This window comes from Thamnophis elegans, chromosome 17, assembly GCF_009769535.1.
Source record: "Thamnophis elegans isolate rThaEle1 chromosome 17, rThaEle1.pri, whole genome shotgun sequence".
Taxonomy (NCBI): Eukaryota; Metazoa; Chordata; class Lepidosauria; order Squamata; family Colubridae; genus Thamnophis; species Thamnophis elegans.
In genome coordinates, this window is record NC_045557.1 from 11,393,467 (window position 1) to 11,420,110 (window position 26,644).

Sequence of the window (26,644 nt, forward strand, 5' to 3'; positions counted from 1 at the left end):
GTTAGAAGAGGTTCCACCAGTGGACCCGGAAAGCAGGCCACACCTACAGAAGAGGTTCCAAAAAATTTTGAAACCCACCACTGACACACACACAGAGACACACACACACACAGACTCACACAGAGAGAGAAAGAAAAAAAGAAAGGAAGAAAGAAAAAAAGAAAAAAAGAAAGAAAAAATGAGAGAGATGAAAGAAAAAAAGGAAAAAGTGACAGAGAGACAAAAGGAAGGAGAGAGAGAGAGAACACATGGCCGGCAAGCCACTCCTACCAGGTCACATGGCCAGCAAGCCACTCCCACAAAGGTGGCCACACCCACAGAAAATTTTTTGAAACCCACCACTGACACACACACACACACACACACATGCACACGACACAACCTCTTTTACCTGGGGATTGTTCCGTAAGCCGAGCTAGTTCTGTTGAAATGACGCTTCCAGTTTTCATACACGGATACCGAAGCATCGGCTGGGGTCTTAACCTACAGGGAAAGAAGTTCTTAAAAGTGGATGCAACTAAACTTTGTAACTTACAATGATAGTACCGATGAGGAACGTGGCCATCATGGACTCTGTGTGTGTGTGTGTCTGTGTGCAGTGTGCCCATCAGTATAAAAAATTAAATATTCTATCCAGGGCGGGGTAAGGGAAGTTACACATGGATTTTTCTCTCTTCAAAATTGTGCCTGCCTTGTTCTCAGCAACACAGTTGGATTTTCTAAACAATGCACATGAGCTCAACGGATGTGTGTTGCTGTATGTGTAACTTTTAAAATCGGTCCATAGTATCTACAGAAGTGTATAATTTTAAACTAGCCACACACAGACACACACAAAGCTTACATCTTTTTTTCTCTCTCTCTGTCTCTCTCTCGACTGAGTTTATTAAAGGCACTTTATTCTCCTGTTCATCTGGATTAAGTTCCGGTCCTTGTGTTTGATTTTTACCAGTATTTTTCTGTGTGTAGATTTTGAGTTTTCTTTTAAATTCAAAATTCTACATTGTAAAGTTTTGTGTAAAAAAATTTGCCCCCAGGCTTGGTTATTTGGGCTGCATCTGAATAAGCTGCTACAAACCCCTAGAAGGACCAGGGGAGACAGGATAGCAGCCTTCCAATATCTCAGGGGTTGCCACAAAGAAGAGGGAGTCAAACTATTCTCCAAGGCACCTGAGGGCAGGACAAGAAGCAATGGGTGGAAACTAATCAAGGAGAGACGCAACTTAGAACTGAGGATAAATTTCCTGACAGTGAGAACAATTAATCAATTAATTTATTAATTAATTAAACAGAAGTTGCCTCCAGAAGTTATGAGTGCCCCAACACTGGAAGTCTTTAAGAAGATGTTGGAGAGCCATTTGTCTGGAACGGTATAGGGTTTCCTGCCTAGGCAGGGGGTTGGACTAGAAGACCTCCAAGGTCCCTTCCAGCTCTTGTATTGTATTGTATTGTATTGTATTGTATTGTATTGTATTGTATTGTATTGTATTGTATTGTAAACAAAATAAAGAAATCTTACGATGCCTTTTAGAGGCATAGTAAGTAAATTGGGATTTGGCACATGGGAATAGAATCTGATGGGGAAAACCATGGAAGATCTTTTAAAGAAAGGGGAAAAAATGGTTGTAAGAGGTTTTATTACCATCTTGTGAGAAAAAAAAAGTTTCTGAAACTTAATAAGAATCATTGGTGTATTATTGGGCGGGGGGAGGGGGGAAGTCGATGCAAAATTGGCATTTTTTAAGAAATATGACGGTGCTAGAGAGCAGAAATCCATTTGGGTGGTGATGAACAGAAATGCTTTTTTTGTTTCCCAAAAGCCCTGCACACAGTGATTTTTCTCCTTGGCAGTTTCAAGATGGGGGGACTTCAGCTGCCCCAAATTCCCAGGCTAGCTGTTATGCCTGCAAGCCATTCTTTTCTTTTGGACTTCAGGCCGGCCACACTTTCTAGTGTGGGAAAATGGGAGGGAGGCTTATATGGAATTGGGTGATAAGTAGCCATAACAATGTTCTTCTTAGAAAACAAAGGTCATCCTTTGTCTCTTCAGCTGGCCGGAACTGGATGGGTGGAATCTGTCTTCATGGCAGTGGGAGATGGGACCATGGGATGGACTTGTGTGTGGGGGCAGGATCTTGAACTTTCAACTGGGTGGGGAAAACCGGGAAGCTTTCAGATTCGGGGTTTCCCAGATGTGCCAACATGGCTCTTTTAAATAAATTGAAACGTTGAGGAATCTCTTGCTTCGGACTCTGATTTTATTTCGGACGCTATTTGAAACCCTGACACTAGCATGCTTTACAATGGGTGGACTTCAACTCCCAGAATTCCCCAGCCAGCCAGGGTCTCCCAGGCTTTTTGTTACCCCAAGGAACAACTGTATTTCAGTAGCTGCTCTCTTTCCTCCCCTTCACTTTCTCCGCTTACCTGCTTAGTAGCAGCAAAAATGACATTTTGGGCTGGGGGTGTTCCTTGGACCCTCAAGGTGGCATTAGCTGGGGAAGGAGACATGGAGCATTAAAAGAAGATGCTGAAGGGTTATGCTTCTCATAACTCTCTTTCCTTCCTTCCTTTCTTCCTTTCCTTTCCTTTCTTTCTTTCTCCTCCCTCCCTTCCTTCCATCTTTCCATTTCTCTCACTTTCTTTCTCTCCCTTTCTTTTTTCTTTCTTTCTCTTTCTTTCTTTCCTTCCATCTTTCCATCTCTCTGTCTTCCTCTTCCTTCTGACTTTCTCTTCCTTTCTCTTCCTTTCTCTTTCTTTCCTTTCTTTCTCTTTCCTTCCTTCCATCTTTCCACCTCTCTCTTTCTCCCTCTTCTTTCTGACTTTCTTTTTTCTTTCTTTCTTTCCCTTTCTTTCCTTTCTTTCTTCTTTCTCTTTCTTTCCTTCCATCTTTCTGTCTTTCTTTTTTTCTTTCTTTTCTCCCCTACCCACAATTATGAATGTAATGTAATGTAATTTAATTTTTACAAAATGGAGCTGGTGAGCCTATTTTATTCTATTTTGAGCTGGTGAGCATGTTTTGTTCTATTTCCTCTTCCTTCTGACTTTCTTTTTTCTTTTCTTTCTTTCTCTTTCTTTCTCTTTCTTTCTCTTTCTCTTTCTTTCTCTTTCTTTCTTTCTTTCTTTCTTTCCTTTTTTCTCTTTCCTTCCTTCCATCTTTCTCCCTCTCTCTTTCTCCCTCTTCTTTCTGACTTTCTTCTTTCTTTCTTTCTTTCTTTCTTTCTTTTTCTTTCCTTTCTTTCTTCTTTTTCTTTCTTTCCTTCCATCTTTCTTTCTTTCTTTCTTTCTGTCTTTTTTTCTTTCTTTTCTCCCCTACCCACAATTATGAATGTAATGTAATTTAATTTAATTTTTACAAAATGGAGCTGGTGAGCCTGTTTTGTTCTATTTTGAGACAGGGAACCTTTTGAGATACTTACCAAAGACAGCAATATCTACATTGATGTAAGCCACACTTCTCTCTTGCAATTTGCTGAAAAATTCCTATGAGTAAGAGAGAAAAAAGAGAGGAATCAGTGCCCTCCACTGTGGACTACAGTGTCCACGCTCCCTTGCCATTCCACACTGGCAGGGGATGATGGTCGTGGACCGCCAAATATCCAGACGATACTAAATGATCAAGGCGGCTATTGTATAAAAGTGAAATAATACAGAAGAAACGTTTGTTTCTATGTTTCGTAGTTTGGAAGAGCTTCATAGCTCCCGTTGCCTTAAGAAAGTTCAAAACATCCTTAAAGTTTCATCTCATCCTGGTCAACCTTTTTTTTTTTTTGAACTATTACCATCTGGCAGACGGTACAGGAGAATAAAAACAAGGGCTGAAAAACTATCTATCCCAGAGCTGTAACTATATTGAATTCTACTGCATAATGTAATATTAATGCGCTCTGAAGACACCGACCGGGTGCGTCTCCTCACGGCTCGGCTTTTTTACCTCAGTGTACTCTGTCGAACCGATGAGGCCGAACTCTTCGGCACCCCAGCTGCCAAAAATGAGCGTTCTTCGTGGGCGCCACTTCCCTGCGTGAGAAGAGAGAGGAAGACAACTCACAGAACTGAATTCTCAACCGCTTCGTGAGATGCGCAAGAATGGGAGTAGACTACATCCCAGCGCCTCCTCGAGATGAAAAACTACAATTCCCGTCCCAAAGGTGCTTTTTTCAAGAGGCAACTGGACTTTCTGGTTTTTCTTTGAAGACGTTTCGCTCCTCATCCAAGAAGCTTCTTCAGCTTTGACTGGATGGTGGGGAAGGGAAGGGTTTATCCTCCTTCCAGAAAGCTGGTCATTTGCATCCTTTTTAGAGGTCCTTTTCTTTTCAGGAGGCAACTGGACTTTCTGATTTTTCTTTGGAGACATTTCGCTTCCCATCCAAGAAGCTTCTTCTGCTCTGACTGGATGGTGGGGAAGGGAAGGATTGATGCTCCTTCCAGACAGCTGATCATTTGCATCCTTTTTAGAGGGTTGTTGAAGCCACTTGGAGGTTTCTCTGTGTCCCCAGGATCCCCTGAGTGGTGCAAATGGGTGTGAAGGCCTCTTGGAACTGCTGAAAGGACTGTGTTGCAGACTGGAGGTAGATGATGTCATATCCTTCTTCCTCCTATTGAGAGGCGGCTGTTAAATTTTGACACAGGTGGCTTCTCTGACCCCTCCTTCAAACCAGCTGTCCTCTCTGTCCAAAATGTGGACTTTGTTCCAAAAGGAGGCAAACAGGTGTGGGATTCAGCCAGTTTGCACCACTTCGGGAAAAGCGGTTGTTAGGTTTCTGAGCAGTTTGGTGATACTGGTTGTTGGAAGAAATCATTAGGGCAGAGAACTGGTTGTTAAATTATTTGAATCCCACCACTGGATGCAAAGGACCAGCCGTCTGCAAGGAGTGTAAATCCTTCCATTCCCCAACATCCAGTCAGAGCTGAAGAAGCTTCTTGGATGAGAAGCGAAACGTCTTCAAAAAAAGAAAAAACAAGGGAAGTCCAGTTGCCTCCTCTCCTCTCCATTCCATATTCTATTCTATTCTATTCCTATTTTCTATTCTATTCAATTCTATTCTATTTTTTTCCATTCTATCCTAGCCTATCCTATCTGATTCAATTCTATTCTATTTTATTGCATTCCATTCCATTATATCCTATCCTATTCTATTCTTTTCCTTATTCTATTCTATTCCTATTTTATATTCTATTCCTTATTCTATTCTATCCCTTATTCTAGTCCTTATTTTATTCCTTATTCTATTCTATTCCTATTTTCTATTCTATTATATTTTATTCCCTCTCCTCTCTCCATTCCATATTCTATTCTATTTTATTCTTTTCCTTATTCTATTCTATTCTTTTCCTTATTCTATTCTATTCCTATTTTTATTCTATTCTATTCTTTTCTTTTCCTTATTCTATTCTATTCTATTCTATTCCACTCCATTCCTATTTTTTATTCTATTCTATTCTTTTCCTTATTCTATTCTATTCTATTCTATTATTTTCCTTATTCTATTCTATTCTTTTCCTTATTCTATTCCTATTTTTATTCTATTCTATTCTTTTCTTTTCCTTATTCTATTCTATTCTATTCCATTCCTATTTTTTATTCCATTTTATTCCATTATTTTCCTTATTCTATTCTATTCCTATTTTTTATTCCATTCTATTCTATTCTTTTCCTTATTCTATTCTATTCTATTCTATTCTTTTCCTTATTCTATTCTATTCCCTATTCTATCATATTCTGTATTCTATTCTATTCCATCCCATCCCATCTTTTCTATTCTGTTCTGTTCTTCCATTTCCACACCCCACACTAAAATCAAATTAGCAAAGGTCCTCCTATCTACGCTTGTTCCGTGTTTTATTTATGAATTACCTTTTTTAAACCACCCTTCTCCCTCCCCCACGTGGAAACTCACCTTCCTTCACCATCTTCCCCAAAATACGTGTGATTTCAAGCATGACAGCTGTCCCACTGCTGGGGTCAATGGCTCCGTGGACCCAACTGTCCCGGTGATTCCCATAGAGGACGTACCGATCTGGAAGAGGAGGAGGAGGAGGAAACGGCTAGTAGTTGTGGAGGAAACTACGAGAGAACTGTGGGAAGAACTCATCCATTTATATAACTCTGTTAAAAATATTGTATACTAGTAGCTGATAACCTGGCATTGCCTGGATATTTATTTATCCTAATCCTGTATTAGACAGGAAAAGCCCTGATTTCAGCGACAATTAAATTAGTTACAAATGTGCCCCTTGAAGCATCAAAGAAAGCAATGCCACCTGGTTGAACATGGCCATACATTTGTCCTCAAAATAATCAAGGCCTTCTTGAAAATGTCCGGACCAAACGTAATTTCTAATGTTGGATTTTCCCCCCTTACCAGAAGGAAGCCGTACTATGAAGCTGTTACCATAGCAACTCCATTGCGCTGTATAGTAGAAGCCATTTCACGGCAGTACAATAGAAGCCATTTGAAGGCACAACAGGCTGTTTCTTAACAACACACACACACACCGAGGGATGTTAGGGATATTTGTTTACACAGGGTAAGTGATCTGTGTTGACTTACAAAACATGGAAAGGGAGGGAGGGAAGGTGAGTGGAGGGAGGGAAGGGGAGGGAGGGAGGGCGGGAGGGCGGGCGGGCGGAGGGACGGAAGGAAGGAAGGAAGGAAGGATGGAAGGAAGGAAGGAGGGAGGAATAGTAACAGACATATCCCGCTTCACAGTGCTTTTACAGCCCTCTCTAAGCAGTTAGAGTCAGCCTATTTCCCCTCAACAATCAAGGTGCACATTTTACCCAACTCGGGAAGGACGGAAGATTGAGTCAACCTTGAGCCCGTCAGGATAGAACTGCTGGCAGTCAGCAGAATTAGCCTGCAATACCGCACTCTAACCACTGGGAAGGAGGGGAGCACAGGAAAGACGAAGGGAGAATAACTCACCAGGTTCCACACTTCCTCGTATCACCCCCAGGACATTGGAAGATGGTTTAATCTCTCTCCGGTTGTAAACGCTCACCCGGACGTTGCTAGGATACAAAGAAATCTGGGTTCAATCAATCACAATGGGACACGTGCAATTACTTTGGGGCGAGTCACTCTCACCCCATCCACTCCAGCTACTTGAGATACCCCCATTTAACTTCTCATAGGTGTAACTGAGGAACGCGGTGGCTCAGGGGCTGAGATGCTGAGCTTGTCAATCAGAAAAGTTGGCAATTCGGCGGTTTGAATCCCTAGTGCCACGTAAAGGAGTGAGCTCCCGTGACTTGTCCTAGCTTCTGCCAACCTAGCCGTTCGAAAGCAGGTAAAAAATGCAAGTAGAAAAATAGGAACCACCTTTGGTGGGAAGGGAACAGCGTTCCGTGCGCCTTCGGCATTGAGTTATGCCGGCCACATGACCACGGAGACATCTTCGGACAGCTCTGGCTCTTCGGCTTTGAAACTGAGATGAGCAGCGCCCCCTAGAGTCAGGAATGACTAGCACATATGTGCGAGGGGAACCTTTACCTTTGCCTTTTTGGTGTACAGTAATTACCTGGTGTTAGAAAAACTCCCACTGTTTCGGAATCCAGGTCCCAGGTGATATTCACAGCCCAGGGCGCCTTGCCAGGCCACTTTTGCTTTCGGTCCATCAAGGTTACTGCAAACCAAGATAGAAAGAAACCACAAAAGCTGGATTAATTCACCAAGGGGGAAAATATCCAGAAGCCACAATGGATCAGTACATTTTAGCCTTTTAGAACATGCAACATAGAAGAACAAGATTGAAAAAAACCTTGGAGGTCTTCTATGTTCAAGTAGCAGACTCTATTTCATTCAAGGCAAATGCCCGCCCAATCTCTTCTTGAAAACCTCCAGGGATGATGCACCCACAACTTCTGCTGGCAAGCTGTTCCACTGGCTAATTGTTCTCAATGTCTGGCAATTTCTCCTTAGTTCTAGGTTGCTTCCCTCCTTGCTTAATTTCCACCCATTGCTTCTTGTCCTGCCTTCAGGTGCCTTGGAGAATAATTTGACTCCCTCTTCTTTGTGGCAGCCCCTGAGATATTGGAAGACTGCTATCATGTCTTCCCTGGTCCTTCTTTTCATTCAACTAGAACAGTGTTTCTCAACCTTAGCAGTTTGAAGATGTCCGGACTTCAACTCCCAGAATTCCCCAGCCAGCGAATGCTGGCTGGGGAATTCTGGGAGTTGAAGTCCGGACATCTTCAAGTTGCCAAGGTTGAGAAACACTGAACTAGAAATATCCAGTTCCTGCAACTTTTTTTTAATGTTTTAGCCTCCAATCATCTAATCATCTTGGCTGTTTCTCCCTGTGCTCTTTCCAGAGTCTCAACATCTTTTTATAATACGGTGACCAAAACTGGCTGCAATATTCTAAGTACGGTCCTACTAAGGCTTTATAAAGGGGACAATAAAACTTCACGCGATTTTGATTCGATGCCTCTGTTTATACAACCAAGGATTGTATTAGGTTTTTCGGCTGGTGGCTCATATTTAAGTGATTGTCCACTAGGGCTTCAAGAACCCTCTGGCAGTTGCTGCTATTGAGCCAACTTTCACCTAATCTGTACCTGTATATTTGTTTTTTGTCGCCGAAATGTAAAACCTTACTTTAAGACCTGTGGACTCCATCTACCAGAATTAACCAGCCAGCCAGGCTTAATTACAGAAACAGATTGACAGAGTTTGAAGGGACCTTGTAGGTCATCTAGTCCAACCCCACTTCCAAGCAGGAGACCCTTCACCATTTCTGACAGATGGCAATCCAGTTTCTTCTTGAAAGCCTCCAGGGATGAAGCTCCCACAACTTCTGTCCCATGGGTTGATTGTTCTCACTATCAGGAAATTCCTCCTTATTTCCAGGTTGAATCTCTCCTTGGTCGGTTTCCATCCATTCTTCCTTCTCTGGCCTTCAGGTGCTTTGGAGAATAGCCTGACCCCCTTCCTCCTCTCTGGGGCAGCCCCTCAAGACTGCTCGCCCTCCCCAGCCAGCCAGGCTCAATTACAGATTCAGATTAACAGAGTTGGAAGGGACCTTGTAGGTCATCTAATCCAACCCCCACCCCAGGCAGGAGGCCCTTCACCATTTCTGACAGATGGTAGTCCATTCTCTTCTTGAAAACTTCCAGGGATGAAGCTCCCACAACTTCTGAAGGCAACTTCTGTTCCATTGCTTGATTGTTCCTTGTGTGGCCTTCGGGTGCCTTGGAGAATAGCTTGACCCCCTAACTCCTCTCTGTGGCAGCTCCTCAAATATTGGAAGATGCTCTCCTTCTCTTCCCTAGACTAGCCATGCCCAGTTCCTGCAATCATTCATCAGATGTTTGAGCCTCCAGTCCCCTCATCATCCTGGTTGCTCTTCTCTGCACCCTTTCTAGAGTCTCAACATTCTGTTTATAGTGTGGTGACCAAAATTCTGGGCGTTGAAGTCCACACGCCTTAAAGTTATCAAGTTTGGGGACCCCCTTACATAACCCATCTGGGCTCTGCCTATGAAGGGCTTCCGTGTAATTTGATTTGATACCCACCAGATCAGCTCCTTGGCATCCTCAAAGCCGATGGGTTGGACGGGGATTGTGGAAATCCCAGAGATCTGATCTTCGGGAATCCGGTAGGTGAAATCTGAATATTGAAAGGAGAAAGTGGGACAGAAGATAAACGGCCAAAAGTTCGGGGTGTTTGGGAACGCAGCAAGAACTGAGCTGCGGGAAAAGATTAAAGAACTGCACAGGAAGAAAGGTTGGGGGTGGATGGCAGACAGCCCCCCCTCACAATACTGGTGGATCACAAGTCCCCAACTTGTACAGGCAGCTGGAACAGAATAGAATAGAATAATTCTGAATAGAATTAGAATTAATAGGATGGGATGGGATAGAATAAAGAATAGAATAGAACAGAACAGAATAGAATGGAATAACTCTGAATAGAATTAGAATTAGTAGGATAGGATAGAATGGGATGGGGATAGAATAGAAAATAGAATAGAATAGAATAATTCTGAATAGAATTAGAATTAATAGGATGGGATGGGATAGAATAGAATAGAATAATTCTGAATAGAATTAAAATTAATAGGATGGGATAGGATAGGATAGAATAAAAAATAAAATAGAATAGAATAGAATCAGAATAGAATCAGAATAGAAAAGAAAAGAAAAGGATAGAATAGGATAAGATAAATAATAGATAGAATAGAAAATAGAATAATAGAAAAGAATAGAATCAGAAAAGAAAAGAATAGAATAGAATAATTCTGAACAGAATTAGAATTAATAGGATAGGATAGGATAGGATAGGATAGGATAGGGAATAGAATAGAATAGAATAGAATAGAATCAGAATAAAATCAGAATAGAAAAGAATAGGATAGAATAGGATAGGATGAATAATAGAATAGAATAATTCTAAATAGAATTAGAATTGGTAGGATAGGATAATCCACCAGTTAATGCTATTTTCCATTCTACAATCAATATAGCCTAATATGTTTCCAATTAGCTGTCAGAAGGCACAATGAAAACTGGCAAAAAAACAGTCACAAGGCTTCCCTTCAGAAGTTGTGGTTGCCCCATCACTGGAGGCTTTTAAGAAGAGATTAGACAGGCATTTGTCTTTCATGGTATAGACTCTCCTGCTCGAGCAGAGGGTTGGACTACATGACCTCCAAGGTCCCTTTCCAATGTTATTTTAAATATTTTCAATGACCCCAAAAGAGCTTTTCAGGTGGTCCTTCCTCAGACCAACTCCTGAATCCTAAACCACCCCATTATCATTCTCCACCCTAACAGGAGGATTATCAGATTCACAGAGTTGGAAGAGACCTTGTAGGTTATCTAATCCAGCCCCCCACCCAAGCAGGAGACCCTACACCCTTTCTGACAAATGGCAGTCCAGTCTCTTCTTGAAAGCCTCCAGGGATGAAGCTCCCACAACTTCCAAAGGCAACTTCTGTTCCTTCGGTTGATGGTTCTCCCTGTCCTTATTTCCAGGTTGAATCTCTCCTTGGTCAGTTTCCATCCATTCTTCCTTCTCTGGCCTTCGGGTGCTTTGGAAAATAGTTTGACCCCCCTCCTCCTCTCTGTGGCAGCCCCTCAAATATTGGAAGATGCTCTCCTGTCTCCCCTGGTCCTTCCCTTCCCTAGACCAGCCAGGCCCAGTTCCTGCAACCATTCATCCTTTGTTTGAGCCTCCAGTCCCCTCATCATCCTGGTTGCTCTTCTCTGCCCTCTTTCTAGAGTCTCAACATCCTTTTTAGAGTGTGGTGACCAAAACTGGTTGCAGGATTCTAGGTGTGGCCTTACTAAGGCTTTATAGAGTGGTATTAATACCTCCCTTGATCTTGATTGTATCCATCTTTCAATGTAATTTAGGATTGTGTTGGCTTTTTTGGCTGCTGCTGCACACTACTGGCTCATATTTAATTGGTTGTCTACTAAGAGGAGAGGGCTCAAATCCACCATCTGACCTCCAAAGAGACTCTCTTTATGCCTCCTCTTACTTTTGGCAGGAAAATAGGGCGTCAGAAGGTCTCCGAATCCGGTTTTGAAAGAGCCTCTCTCTACGCCGGAGCCGGGCATGTACCACGAATGAGGATAGGTTTCTGTGGGTGAAGATTTCCCATCGTTGATGTCTGCAGGATCTGTGTACACCACCACACCAATTACGCCAAATTTTGCCCCGTTGATTGCCTGGAGACAGAAGGGAAAAATTTATCAAATCGATTGATTGATTGATTGATTGATTGATTGATTGATTGATTGTCCAACATGTACAAGATAACAGGTATAAGTATAAACATGGACATAAACAGAGGAAATGGGTATGAATAAATGGGGACAGTAGGAGAGGGACTGAAAGCATGCTGGTGCGCTTATGCACGCTCTCTTTACGGACCTCTCAGGAATGGGGTGAGGTCCACGGTGGACAGTTTGAGGTTGAAGCTGGTTTGAGGATGTCACAACGGAGTCAGGTAGAGCATTCTAGGCGTTGACCTCTCTGTTGCTGAAGTCGTATTTTCTGCAATCGAACGGTTTGGAGCAGTTTATCTTGAGTTTGCATCTGTTGTTTGCCCAGATATTATTGTGGTTGAAGCTGAAGTAGTCGTTGAAAGGTAGGATGTTGTAGCAGACAATTTTGTGTATTATGCTTAGGTTAGATCGTAGACGGCGTAGTTCCAGATTGTCCAAGCCCAAAATTTTGAGCCTGGTGGCATAAGGGATTCTGTTGTGAATGGAGGAATGAAGGACTCTTCTCGTGAAATACCTCTGGACCAGTGGTGGGTTGCAAATATTTTTACTACCGGTTCAGGGCCTCCCACCACCTCTACTATTGGTTCGGCCGAACCAGGCCAAACCAGGAGCGATCCACCACTGCTCTGGACTGATTCAATCGCATTAATGTCCGATATACTGTGTGGATTCCCGGCAGATGAGCTGTATTCGAGGATTGGTCTGGCAAAGGTTTTGTATGCCCTAATTAGCAGTGCAATGTTACCGGAGAAGAAGCTTCACAAAATTAGGTTAACAACTCTTAATGCCTTTTTGGCAATGCTGTTACAGTGAGCTCTGTGGCTTAGATCATTTGAGATGAGGACTCCCAGGTCCTTGGCAGAGTGAGGGTCATCTACGAGATGATATCCACCCATCTTACATTTGTAATTAAATCAGGATTTAATTCCAGACTGGGGTAAGGTTTGTATCTTAATACCGAAGTTTCTCCAAAAGAATAGAGGTAGTCCTTGACTTACAACCACAATTTAGCCCCAAGTATCTGTTGCTAAGTGAGACAGTTATTCGCTGAGTTTTGCTCCATTTTACAACCTTTCTTGCCCTAGTTGTTAAGTGAATCACTGCATTTGTTAAGCCCGTAACACAGTTGTTAACTGAACCTGGCTTTCTCCCTTGACTTTGCTTGTCAGGAAAAAAAAAATTACCTCAGGACGTGGCAACTGTCATAAAACTGAGTCAGTGGCCAAGCGTCTGAATTTGGATCACATGACCATGGCAGATGATGACGCCATGGTTGTAAGTGTGAAAACCGGTCACAAACGGTCGCTAAACGAACTGTTGTAAGTCGAGGACTACCAGTATAAAAATCAGAGTTTTCCTTTTAGGTTTAATGGACAAGGAACTTGGAACAAAAATCTGGGTCTTTGTCATATTGAGAGCAGCAAGAATGCAAAAATGAACAGACGCAACAAATTCCCGCTATAGAAGAATAGCAGGAAAAAGTGACAGAAATGGCCGAATTTAATCTTGTATTCAAAAGTACAAAGTTGAGGATGTAACAATATTACATTTATGCTACTGCAACTGAAAAGAATTGAACATTAATGCTATTTTTTTTCTCCCACCCCCCTTTATCTCACACCAGTGGTGAGTTGCTAACCAGTGTGCTCGGGCACGCAACACTTCTTCTGCGCATGCACAGAAGCGTCCGGGCACATGGGCGGAGCCTCCCACCGCCACCACTAGCGGTTCGACCAAACTGGGCTGAACGGGGAGCAACCCACCTCTGTCTCACAATTCTTTCTTCCCCTTCCTGCTCTCTTTCTTTTCAACGTATATTTTATTCCTTAATAAAGAGGTTTAATTAAAAAAAAAAGATAGTAATAATTAAAGAAATCTGGATTTAATTCCACTGACAGTTAACCAATGGTGATGAATTTTCTTTTAAAAATGTAAATCAAGCATGAGAGCTAAATATATATTTTTAAAAGGTATTAAAAAAGTGATCTCCAAAGTTTTTCGCTGCAGGAATAAGTACAAATATGTTTCAGTCTCTCTCTAGTTATTTCATATGACTCTTTTTTCTATCATCTATTCTAGCTAATCATCAAAACCATATATCACAACCTCAGTTTTACACAAAGTCCATCAGAGGCTCGTACTCAACAATAAACAATAAACATAGATGGTGACTTTTCTCCAATTAACGAAGTCAATTTATCCATCCAAGCAAAATCTGTCAACATCATCAGTTTTTATCTTCTCATCTCTGGGCAGGCAATAATCTCGTTTCTGTGATCATATTTTTAAATGGCTTTTAAGTGGCTTTTTTTTCCTGTTTATTCATTAACCTTATAAGAAAAGCTATCGCCAACTTTGGTCAATCATTACCATTTATTAGAACCAAAATATTCTAAAACATTCCTTCCCCCAATTTTTATTTCAATGATAGCCCAGCATAAAATACAACCAATGAAAATCACAGCAATTGCAATAAATCCATATAAAGAATACTTATATGAAGTAAAAAAATAACTCAAAGTTAAGATTGCTAATCTATATAATATAAAAATGGCCATGTGTGTGTGTGTGTGTAAGCATAATTCTGGAACGCCTCAAGCAATTTCAACCAAACTTGGTACACAGATGACTTACTCTGTGGAGACAAATATTGTGAGGGTAAGACACCTCTAACACCCCTCGGTGTCTGTGTTCTGTTAAGATACAGCCTGTTGTGCCTTAAAATGGCTTCTACTGTACTGCTGTAAAATGGCTTCTACTGGAGTTGCCATGGTAATGGTTTCATGGTACTCCACAAGGGGGCTCCCTCTGTTAATGGGGAAAATGCAACATTAGAAATTTCATTTGGTCTGGACATTTTTCCCCTATAAATAAATACCCGGGCAACACCGAGTTATCGGCTATTACACTATAAAGATAAAATAATAAAATATATAATAAAATTATATAGAACATTATATTGCATTGCATTGCAGTGCAGTGCAGTGCATTCTATTATTCTATTCTATTCTATTCTATCTATTCTATTCTTATCTTATCTTATCTTATCTTATCTATCTTATCTTATCATACCATATTATATTATATTATATTATATTATATTATATTATATTATATTATATTATATTATATTATATTATATTATATTATATTATATTATATTATATTATATTATATTATATTATATTATATTATATTATATTATATTATATTATATTATATTATATTATATTATATTATATTATTATATTATATTATATTATATTATATTATATTATATTATATTATATTATATTATATTTACATTACTATTGCCTGTTATATTATAATTATAATACATAACATATATTATATTGATAGATAAATATGTATAATGTAATTATATATGAATCAATTTCGTTGTATTTAAGTACAATGACAATAAAGATTATACTTACAACCTTCTAAAAATGGGCAGAACATATTCAGAGAGTCCAGATATCTTCAAGCGTGTTATAAAATACTAAGGGACACAACCACACACAGCCCCTCTGAACTCCAATGTCTTCCCGGCATGTGTGACTACAACTCCCATCACTCTCAGCCAGGCTGGGAGTAACAGACAGTTGCAAGCACCTTGAGAGCCAGAGAGAGAGAGCGGTCCCAGCAACTGCCTTAAAACATGGCCAGGGAATGTTACTCGTGTTAACACACATTCAAAAAAATCAGTTCGGGACTTCTGTCACGTGAGGCTCAATTAAAGTGGTTAACAATGATCACAGGGCTTTTTTTGCATCTGAAGCCATCATATGTTGGAAAACCTGGCTTAGTTTATTGATCGTTGGACTATACAGCCTCTCTAGTAAGTTAGCTTAACCAACTTGGTAGTTCTCAACCTTGACCACATTAAACTTGGAATGGTTGAATAATTGGCAACTCCAAATCTCAACCAACAAATGCTCTGTCTTACTACACATTGGCACTAAAAATCAGAACACCAAATACAAGCTAGGTGGATACAATCTCGTAGACGACCCTCACTCTGCCAAGGACCTAGGAGTCCTCATCTCAAACGATCTGAGCCCCAGAGCTCACTGTAACAGCATTGCCCAAGAGGCATTAAGAGTTGTTAACCTAATTTTGCAAAGCTTCTTCTCCGGAAACATTGTATTGCTAACTAGGGCATACAAAACCTTTGCCAGACCAATCCTCGAATACAGCTCGTTTGCCTGGAATCCACACTTTTTAATGGACATTAATACGATCGAGCGAGTTCAGAGGTATTTCACGAGAAGAGTCCTCCACTCCTCTGCTCACAACCAAATCCCATATGCCACCAGGTTTGAAATTTTGGGCTTGGACAATCTTGAATTATGCTGCCTACGGTGTGACCTAAGTATAGTACATGAAATTGTCTGCTACAACATCTTACATGTCAACGACTTCTTCAGCATCAACCACAATAACACACGGGAAAACAATCGATACAAACTCAAGGTAAACCACTCCAAACTCAATTGCCGAAAATACGACTTCAGCAAACAGAGTGGTCAACGCCTGGAATGCTCTACCTGACTTTGTTGTTACATCCTCAACCCCCCCCCCCACAGCTTCAACCTCAAACTGTCTACTGTGGACCTCACCCCATTCCTAAGAGGTCCGTAAAGGGGGCGTGCATAAGCGCACCAGCATGCCTACCGTCCCTGTCCTATTGTACCCATTTATTTGTACCCATTTCCTGTGTTCATGTCCTTGTTTGTGTAAGTATAAATAGATACAGATAGATATAGATAGATAGATAGATAGATAGATAGATAGATAGATAGATAGATAGATAGATAGATAGATAGATAGGCAGGCAGGCAGGCAGGCAGGCAGGCAGGCAGGCAGGCAGGCAGGCAGGCAGGCAGGCAGACAGACAGACATAGACAGATAAAGTAAAATAGAATAGAATAGAATAAAATAAAAGATAGATAGATAGATAGATAGATAGATAGATAGATAGATAGATAGATAGATAGATAGATGTAGGTAGATAGGTAGGTAGGCAGGCAGGCAGGCAGGCTGACATAGACAGATAGAGTAAAATAGAATAGAATAGAATAAAATAAAAGATAGATAGATAGATAGATAGATAGATAGATAGATAGATAGATAGATAGAGGTAGGTAGGTAGGTAGGCAGGCAGGCAGGCAGGCAGGCAGGCAGGCAGGCAGGCAGGCAGGCAGACAGACATAGACAGATAGAGTAAAATAGAATAGAATAGAATAAAATAAAAGATAGATAGATAGATAGATAGATAGATAGATAGATAGATAGATAGATAGATAGATAGATGTAGGTAGGTAGGTAGGTAGATAGGCAGGCAGGCAGGCAGGGAGGGAGGCAAACAGACAGACAGACAGACATAGACAGATAGAGTAGAATAGAATAAAATAAAAGATAGATAGAGATAGATAGATAGATAGATAGATAGATAGATAGATAGATAGATAGATAGATAGGCAGGCAGGCAGGCAGGCAGGCAGGCAGGCAGGCAGGCAGGCAGGCAGGCAGACAAACAGACATAGACAGATAGAGTAAAATAGAATAGAATAAAATAAAAGATAGATAGAGATAGATAGATAGATAGATAGATAGATAGATAGATAGATAGATAGACAGACAGACAGACAGACAGACAGACAGACAGACAGACAGGCAGGCAGGCAGACAGACAGACAGGCAGGCAGGCAGGCAGGCAGGCAGGCAGACAGACAGACAGATAAAAAGATGGGTGGACTTCAACTCCCAGCATGCTGGCTAGGGAATTCTGGGAGTTGAAGTCCACCCATCTTAAAATGCTCCAGTTTAGGAAATACTGATTTATCCTTTAAGTGGGTGAACTTAAGATTTCGAACTTCTGGTCCTGTTGCATTGAAGAGCATCCTAGAACATCTGTCCCTGCAGGAGGAAAACATCTTCCCTCCGGTCCAGTGTTACCTTGGCAACTCTGCCGGCTCCTCCATAGCGAGTGATGGCAATGGTGCCCTTGAGGTCGATACTTTGACTAAGAAGGAATTCATAATCACTCGTTTTTCCTTGGTTGGCGTAGACCAGCTTCCCCTGGAAAGAAAATCAAGTGCCATGGAGCGGCAAGAATGCCATGTTAGTATTGATATATCGACAATTTATACAGAGGTTAATGCACTAGTCCTCAATGTACAGCCACAATGGAGCCCAAATTTATGTTACTAAGCGATACATTTAAGTGAGTTTTTTCTCCAGTTTACATTTTTAACAAACATAAATGAGTCAACAGTGTGGTACCTGGTTGTCATACACTCTAATACAGCGTTTCTCAACCTTGGCGACTTTAAGTCCCGTGGACTTCAACTCCCAGAATTCCCCCAGCCAGCTGGCTGGGGGATTCTGGGAGTTGAAGTCCACGGGACTTAAAGTCGCCAAGGTTGAGAAACACTGCTCTAATACAAATAAAACTAATACAATTAATCACAATTATTACATTCAACCAACGTATATATTTCTAATATTAATACATAATCATATTAAGTTGCCGTCTGTCATTATTTAATTATTCCAAGTTTTCTCCTGTTATTGCTCTTATTTTATTATATAAAAATGTATGCATTAACGCTCCCCCTTTCTCTTATTTCTATCTCTTATTCTTAACTTTTAGTTATTAAAAGGCATTTTCTTTCTATTATATCTAACTTCTAGTCATGTCACCTACATATAAAAGGAAAGGAGAGAGGGAAAGAAAAAGTAAGTCAAAAAAATAACCATAAAAAGAAATCATCTATCCATCGTCTCTTACCCGCTTCAATATTTTAATTGCTATGCTTTTGGACTTGCCTCCCATATATTGGATCTTTGTCTCTGCCTGCATCTATTTTTTGGCTGTTCAATCTAGGTATTTCTCCCATCTCTCCCCGCTTCTACTGCCTACTGTCCACATTTTGATCTAGGGCAGTGTTTCTCAACCTTGGCGACTTTAAGTCCTGTGGATTTCAACCTCCAGAATTCCCCAGCCAGCTATGCTGGCTGGGGGATTCTGGGAGTTGAAGTCAACAGGATTTAAAGTCGCCAAGGTTGAGAAACACTGATCTAGGGGAAGTCTGCCACAGTCACTAAGTGTGAAAAACAGTCATTTTTTTCAAAATGCCGTTGTAACTTTGAACAGGGATTAAATGATTTTGTGGTTTGATGTGACAAATAAAAAAAATTCACCTTGGGGTAAAAGCATCCAAGGTTTCTTGTGTTAAAAGGCAGGGAGGGGGAAATTCACAAGCCAATCAATCAAACGCACTCAGCAAAGACAATATATGAGAGATGTCTGCAGGAGGTGCGCAAAAAATTCAAGAGGGATTCGTCCTTCTGTGTTCTCTTCGCCGAGATGAGCAATCATTTTAACAACCAATAAAGGTGATTTATTGATTTAACACCAGTAGAAAAGGAACATGCTATCTGGGGATAGATCATAAAACTGAGCAAATTCCAGCCTGGGGTGTGATAACAAAGATGAGAGATTAGATAGGAGGGTGTTGCCCCTTCTGTTAGCCCATTGAAGATGGGTAGGTTTCATAAGTTCTGGTCAACCACAGTACAATAAAAGATGCTGAGACTCTAGAAAGAGGGCAGAGAAGAGCAACCAGGATGATGAGGGGACTGGAGGCTCAAACCTACGATGAACGGTTGCAGGAACTGGGCATGGCTGGTCTAGGGAAGAGAAGAACCAGGGGAGACAGGAGAGCATCTTCCAATATTTGAGGGGCTGCCCCAGAGAGGAGGAAGGAGGTCAAGCTATTCTCCAAAGCATCTTTGAAGGCCAGACAAAGAACAATGGATGGAAACTGACCAAGGAGAGATTCAACCTGGAAATAAGGAGGAATTTCCTGACAGGGAGAACAATCAACCCATGGAACAGAAGTTGCCTTCAGAGGGTTGTGGGAGCTTCATCCCTGGAGGCTCTCAATGAGAAACTGGATTGTCATCTGTCAGAAATGGTGGAGGATCTCCTGCTTGGGCAGAGGGTTGGACTAGAAGACCTACAAGGTCCCTTCCAACTCTGTTAATCTGTAAAGGATGTTGAGATTCCAGAAAGGATTTAATTTAATCTGTTAAATCTGTTAAATTCCCGGAATCCTCCAGGCAGCATGGAGAATGTTGGATGCGTGAGGAATTCTGGGAGTCGAAGTGTGAGGAATTCTGCGAGTCGAAGTCCACCCATCTTCAGGTGGCCGAGGTTGAGACTCTGAGATAGAAGAATAAAAGGCAAGGGGTAGAGTTAGCCTTTCAGGATTTATACCTCGGCGATCCCTGGGGGTCCATAAGCTGCGTAGGGCTTTACTATATTTGGATCTTCTTGATCTGGAGTGAGTTTTTCCTCACTTTCCTTGGACGCAAACACCTCAGTGTTGTTTTCCAGCACTAGGGGAAAAAAGAAAATTTCATTAAAGTTCCTCCATCTGTAGACTTCATCTCCCAGAATTCCCCAGCCAGCATGCTTTAAAGCAGGGGGGGGGGGGTCTCCAACCTTGGCAACTTTAAGACTTGTGGACTTCAACTCCCAGAATTCCTCAGCCTGAGCTCCCAGAATTCCTCAGCCTGAGCCTGAGCTGAGGAATTCTGGGAGTTGAAGTCCACAAGTCTTAAAGCTGCCAAGGTTGAAGATGAATTCTGGGAGCTGAAGTCCACAAGTCTTAAAGTTGTCAAGGTTGGAGGCCCCTTGCTCTAAAGACCCTTCAAAGTTGCAACAGTGCTGGAAAAAAATGACTTACATCCAGTCCTCGCATTTATGACTGTTGCAATGTCCCCATGGCCTTGCGATTAAAATTCAAATGTGTGACAAACATCCTGTATTTACAACGGTTGCGCTATCCCGAGGTCACAGGGGATCTTCCCAGCCGGCTTCCCTCAAGCCAGCCTAAAGGGAAAAGCCGGATTTGCTTAGTGACCACCTGATTCACTTAACGACCATGGCCATAATTGTCCCAAAAATGGGCCTGACAAACTTAACGACCGCCTTTGCGGTTGTGAATCGAGGACTACCTGTAACTCCAAAACATTGTTGCTTGTTGTTGTTATTATCACCATTGTTTGAGTGTTATGACTAATATTACCATTATTGGAGTCTCCTGCTTGAGCAGGAGGTTGGACTAGAAGACCTCCAAGAGCCCTTCCAACTCTGTTATTCTGTATTTCACTCTTTTTTTTTCAGAGCCATTGTGGCTTTGAATGGTCAATAAGCAAATGATCGTAAATCGAGGACTACCAGCATGGATTGCAACCTGTTGCCTTTTGAAATCAGGCCGAGAATTAGGATTAGGGTAATCCCATGGGAGGTGGAGGCCCATTAACTGGACCACAACCTGGTTTAGCATTTTCCAAACCAGCTGTGGGGAGCCCCCTCACCCCAGAAGAATGAAATATTTTGGGAAATATATTTTAAAAAGGCATAATATTATATTTCCCAAATGAAGAAATGGAGAAACATGTTTTTAGAGGCAGAAAGTCTTTCTTAATAGCCCGCAGCGGATGCCAGCACTTAAGGAGATAAAGAGCTTATTGAAAGAGGAAGCTGACTATCTAGATGGCTCCATTCATAAGCAAAGCAAACCCTGCAGGCAGAAACCCATTCAGGACAGATTAGTCATTAGCCATAATCGAAATCGCCCAAAACCCTTTCAAAACACAAATCATTTCGTGTGCACACACACAAACACATACACAGCCGCATTTCAGGATCTATATAAAAATCCTGTCATTCATCTATCTAGTTGTTCCGCTGTCCCACAACGGTACGCTGCCTTTTAGTTAGTTTACTTCACTGTCATTGCGCCTCGTACAATGAAATTAAATGCCCTCTTCAGTGTACATTATAACTATAAAAATAAAACACAAACACACACCCTTCCCATTCTATACCAGTGTTTCTCAACCTTGGTGACTTTAAGTCCTGTGGACTTCAACTCCCAGTATCCATTTCTGAGGGCACACGAGGTGTTGCCCTGTCAGCTTCAGCACGCATGGGGTTCCGGATCCCGTCACAACCGGTACTCTGCGATGGGGCTGGACGTCCACCTCGCGCACGTGCGCTGTGACGCCCCAGATGCTCTGCGAGGTTGCGCAGGCACCATATGCTGTGCACGCATACGCAATTGGCCCATTTCCCTCAAAAAGCGGTAAGGAATGCGGGTGGGCAGCCTGGCCCAATGAACTGCCATTCCAGTACGGTGGCTGCTGCTCCTAGTTCCAGTACGGTGGCTGCTGCTACTGGTTCCAGCCGGTACACCCGTACCAGGCCGTACCGGCTAGAACCCACCACTAATGTACGCCCTGGCCATCTGATTTTGGTCTTGATTTTTGGCCGTTTTCTGCCCCCCGGAAGCTTCAGAAGGCTTTCCTGAAGGCTTCCCAGCAGAGGTGGATTCCTACCAGTTCACACCAATTCGGTAGAACCGGTTCGTCAAATCTACCGAACCGGTTAGAAGAGGTTCCACCAGAAAGCAGGTCACACCTACAGAAGAGGTTCCAAAATTTTTTGAAACCCACCACTGACACACACACACACTCAGAGAAAGAGAGAGAGAGAGAGAGAGAGAGAAAGAAAGAAAAAAAGAAAAAAGAAAGAAAGTGAGAGAGAGATGAAAGAAAAAAAGGAAAAAGGGACAGAGAGACAAAAGGAAGGAGAGAGAGAGAGAGAGAGAGAGAGAAAGAAAGAAAGAAAGAAAGAAAGAAAGAAAGAAAGAAAACACATGGCTGACAAGCCACTCCCACCAGGTCACATGGCTGACAAGCCACTCCCACAAAGGAAGCCACACCCACAGAGTAGGTTCGGAAAAAAATTGAAACTCACCACTGCTTCCCAGCAAGAGTCAACCAAGCTTAGGACTCAAAACACAACCTGCAAAGTTACCCCTGCATGGCCCTAGGTGGGTCTGACAACCAATCAGAACACAAGCTCAAATTCAAAAGCCCAGAGAGGGCATAAAACCCAGGCAGTTTCAACATCTCTTCCCTTTTTCTTGGCCCAGGATCTCAAACCGTGTGGTCCTGCCCACCACCATTAAACCATCTTTCCAAGCAGCCTCCATGTTTCCAGTGTCTTTTCCCCCCACTTGGAACTGAACCCAGAGGGACATTCCTTCTAAGTCCTTTGCCTCCATACTCACCCACGGCCACCTTGTTGGGTTTCTCTGGGTCTGGGAAGGACAGAAAGACGTCGTACCGCATCTCCGTGGCCTTGTCGAGGCCAGATTTTGGGTCATTCCAGCGTTCGAGTAGGAGTTTGACTAGATCTTGGTCCCCCTTAGTGGTTGCCATATGGGGCTTGGCTGCCAGCTTCCTAACATGTGAAGGACAGATGGGGAAACCCTTGTTGGTTGCACATTTCAGATTTCAGAGACCAACGTTACGTTTTTTTTTTTTTGCACAATTCCTTCTTCCAACGGAGAACTGAAAAAGCAGAAAAGGCAGCTTCCCTCCAGAAGTTTTGGGAAACCTCCAATGTTGGACGTTTTTAAGAAGAGACTGGAGAACCATTTATCTGGAATGGTACAGGATCTCCTGCTCCAGCAGGGGGTTGGACTAGAAGACCTCCAAGGCCCCTTCTAATCAGGGGTGGGTTCTGGCAGCCACTACTGCCAGCTCGCTCGTGGTTGCGCCCCACGCGCACGCACACACAGTACAATAAAAATTGTTCTGCACATGTGCAGAAGCAAAAAACAAGATGGCGGCGCCTACAGCACCGTCCGGAGAACCAGGTCGGGGCGTGGCAGGCCTGAGTCACTGCCGGTTCCAGGGACCCAGGCCACCAAACCACTACCAGTTTGGCCGAACTGGTCCGAACCGGTAGGAACCCACTACAGCTTCTACATTTGTTATTCTCTTTATTCTGTTATTCTTTTTATTCTGTTATTTTGTTATTCTCTTTATTCTGTTATTCTTTTTATTCTGTTATTTTGTTATTCTCTTTATTCTCTTATTCTTTTTACTGTTATTCTGTTATTTCTTTATTCTGTTATTTTCTTTATTCTGTTATTCTGTTTGTTCTGTTATTCTTTTTACTGTGATTTTGTTATTCTCTTTATTCTGTTAATCTTTTTATTGTTATTTTGTTATTCTCTTTACTGTTATTCTTTTTATTCTGTTATTCTCTTTATTCTGTTATTCTCTTTATTCTGTTTTTCTTTTTACTGGTATTTTGTATTCTCTTTATTCTGTTTTTCTTTTTATTCTCTGATTTTGTTATTCTGTTTATTCTGTTATTCTTTTTATTCTGTTATTCTCTTTATTCTGTTATTCCTTAACTGTGATTTTGTTATTCTCTTTATTTTGTTATTCTTTTTATTCTGTTATTCTCTTTATTCTGTTATTCTCTTTATTCTGTTATTCTTTTTACTGGTATTTTGTATTCTCTTTATTCTGTTATTCTTTTTATTTTGTGATTTTGTTATTCTGTTTATTCTGTTATTCTTTTTATTCTGTGATTTTGTTATTCTGTTTATTCTGTTACTCTCTTTATTCTGTTATTCTGTTTGTTCTGTTATTCTGTTATTAGGTTGGAGCTGACCAGCCTGGCCATCTCCATAAAATGCTTTGAGTGGTACATTTACCAAACAGACTGGTTTTTACAATATGTGTAACCTGGTTAAAAATTAATTAAGCCACTTTTAAAAATTAAGCCACTTTTCTGATTTCCTCATTCACCATATACCTGGTAGGTAAGTTTAACATGCTTTGCCAGCAAAGGAAGTGGAGTCTGATCTGAACTTAAAATTAAACACATTTGGGATATTTTAAGAAGGCAACTGACTTAGTCCATGGTCTTCTCTGAGCTCAGCTGATTTGAAACCTCGGAGACTGAAGAGCTTCAGGCAAGAAGCAGGCAAACTTTGGATCCAGATTTCAAGCCTGAGTTAATCCTGAATGCAACTGACTAGTAGACACAAAATATGTAACACCGGCCCTGATGTTTCTGGGAGGTTGAAAGAGTTTCCTTTTCTTTCTTTCTTTCTTTCTTTCTTTCTCTCTTTCTCTCTCTCTGTTTCACCTTCCATTTTCCCTCCTTCCCTTTTTTCTTTCTCTCTTTGTCTTTGTTTCTTTCTTTTCTCTTCCTTTTTTCCTTCTCTTTCTTTCTCTTTTTTCCCTCCTTCCCTTTTTTCTTCCTTTCTTTCTCCTTTCATTTTCCCTCCTATTTCTTTCTCCTCTCTTTTTCCCTCCATTCCTCTTTCTTTCTTTCTCTTTCTTTCTCTATTTCTCCTTCCTTTTTCCCTCCTTCCATTTCTTTCTTTCTCCTTTCTTTTTCCCTCCATTCCTCTTTCTTTCTTTCTTTCTTTCTTTCTTTCTCTCTTTCTCTCTTTCTCTCTTTCTCCTTCCTTTTTCCCTCCTTCCATTTCTTTCTTTCTCCTTTCTTTTTCCCTCCATTCCTCTTTCTTTCTTTCTTTCTTTCTTTCTTTCTTTCTTTCTTTCTTTCTTTCTTTATTTATCTTTTTACCTATTTATCATTCCTTTTTAACTCCTTCCATTTCTTTCTTTCTTTCTCCTTCTTTCTTTCTCTTTCTTCCTCCTTTTCTTCCTTCTATTGTCAAGGTGACCATTCCTCCTTCCTCCTCCTATTTTCCCCCACAACACCACTGCGAGGTGGAACTGGACTGAGAGAGAAGGACTGGGCCAAAGTCACCCAGCAGGGACTCCCACTCGCCGTCTCCTGGTTTCTGGGGCCAGTCCATTCAAAGACAAACACGAGCGTCTCTCTCTCTCTTTCTCTTTCCTTCCTTTTTCCCTCCTTCCCTTTTTTCTTTTTCTCTTTCTTTGTCTTTGTTTCTTTCTTTCCTCTTCCTTTTTTCCTCCTCTTTCTTTCTCTTTTTCCCCTCCTTCCCTTTTTTCTTCCTTTCTTTCTCCTTCCCTTTTCCCTTCTTCTATTTCTTTCTTTCTCCTTTCTTTTTCCCTCCATTCCTTTCTTTCTTTCTTTCTTTCTTTCTCTCTTTCTCCTTCCTTTTTCCCTCCTTCCATTTCTTTCTTTCTTTCTTTCTCCTTCTTTCTTTCTCTTTCTTCCTCCTTCCTTCCATTGTCAAGGTGACCATTCCTCCTTCTTCCTCCTATTTTCCCCCACAACACCCCTGCGAGGTTGAATTGGACTGAGAGAGAAGGACTGGGCCAAAGTCACCCAGCAGGGACTCCCACTCGCTGTCTCCTGGTTTCTGGGGCCAGTCCATTCAAAGACAAACGCGAGGGTCTCAAAGGCCACAGGGCCCTACTACCCCATGATTCCAGAGCTGGTCCCAAGCCCCACCCCACCCCCCAAATCCTTACTTGAGGTTCTCTCGGATGTTGGTTGCTTCCACCTGGTTCATGAAATCCTCCAGGATTGCTGGGTCCAGATCCTGAGTGGTGATGTTGATCCAGTCGGGGAGAGATGACACATTGCAGATGGGGGGACTCTCTTTGGGGATGGCGAAGTGCCCCAACAGGATCCCTGCAGTCAGCAGCACTGACCCGGCGAAGAGGAAGCCCAGAATGTACTTCCAGCGTCCCATGGTTACCAGTGCCAAGGAAGAGACCCTGGTAGCCTCTTTCTTCCCTCCTGGCTCCAGGCAGGTCTTGCTCGGTGCTGGGGCGTGAAAAGACAGCCGTGTTGCAACGATGACATGCCCTTTGATCGTCCGGGATGGGCTGATCAAGGAAATGGCCTATGTGGTTCTGCCAACGGGGCTGCCCTGCGGGGAGGGGGAGGGGGAGATGTTCTTGGACCAATCAGTTGGAAAGAGGTGAGTCTTCCCAGTGGCATTCTGGTGCTCCAAAGCCACATCAAATGGCTCGCATAGCGGTTGAATGTGCTACAGGTAGTCAGGTTAACGGAGCTGGAAGGGTCCTTGCAGGTCATCTAGTCCAACCCCCACCCCACCCAAGCAGGAGACCCTA

At 42.0% G+C, this 26,644-nt stretch overlaps 1 protein-coding gene across 1 annotated transcript in view; it reads right to left on the reverse strand.

Annotated features, from left to right (window-relative positions):
• Positions 1–26,317, reverse strand: part of NAALADL1 (N-acetylated alpha-linked acidic dipeptidase like 1) — a 38,838-nt gene extending 12,521 nt beyond the window's left edge. Inside the window, exons 1-13 of the mRNA XM_032234237.1 lie at positions 26,036–26,317; positions 22,894–23,066; positions 20,028–20,149; positions 17,702–17,824; positions 11,491–11,680; positions 9,521–9,614; positions 7,525–7,629; positions 6,930–7,015; positions 5,901–6,020; positions 3,935–4,020; positions 3,420–3,483; positions 2,428–2,495; positions 392–483 (exon numbers count right to left, since the gene is read on the reverse strand). Coding sequence (XP_032090128.1) covers positions 392–483; positions 2,428–2,495; positions 3,420–3,483; positions 3,935–4,020; positions 5,901–6,020; positions 6,930–7,015; positions 7,525–7,629; positions 9,521–9,614; positions 11,491–11,680; positions 17,702–17,824; positions 20,028–20,149; positions 22,894–23,066; positions 26,036–26,259 — 1,547 coding nt within the window. The 5' untranslated portion in view covers positions 26,260–26,317. The remainder of the gene's footprint in view (positions 1–391; positions 484–2,427; positions 2,496–3,419; positions 3,484–3,934; positions 4,021–5,900; positions 6,021–6,929; positions 7,016–7,524; positions 7,630–9,520; positions 9,615–11,490; positions 11,681–17,701; positions 17,825–20,027; positions 20,150–22,893; positions 23,067–26,035) is intronic.
• Positions 26,318–26,644: the final 327 nt, after the last annotated feature.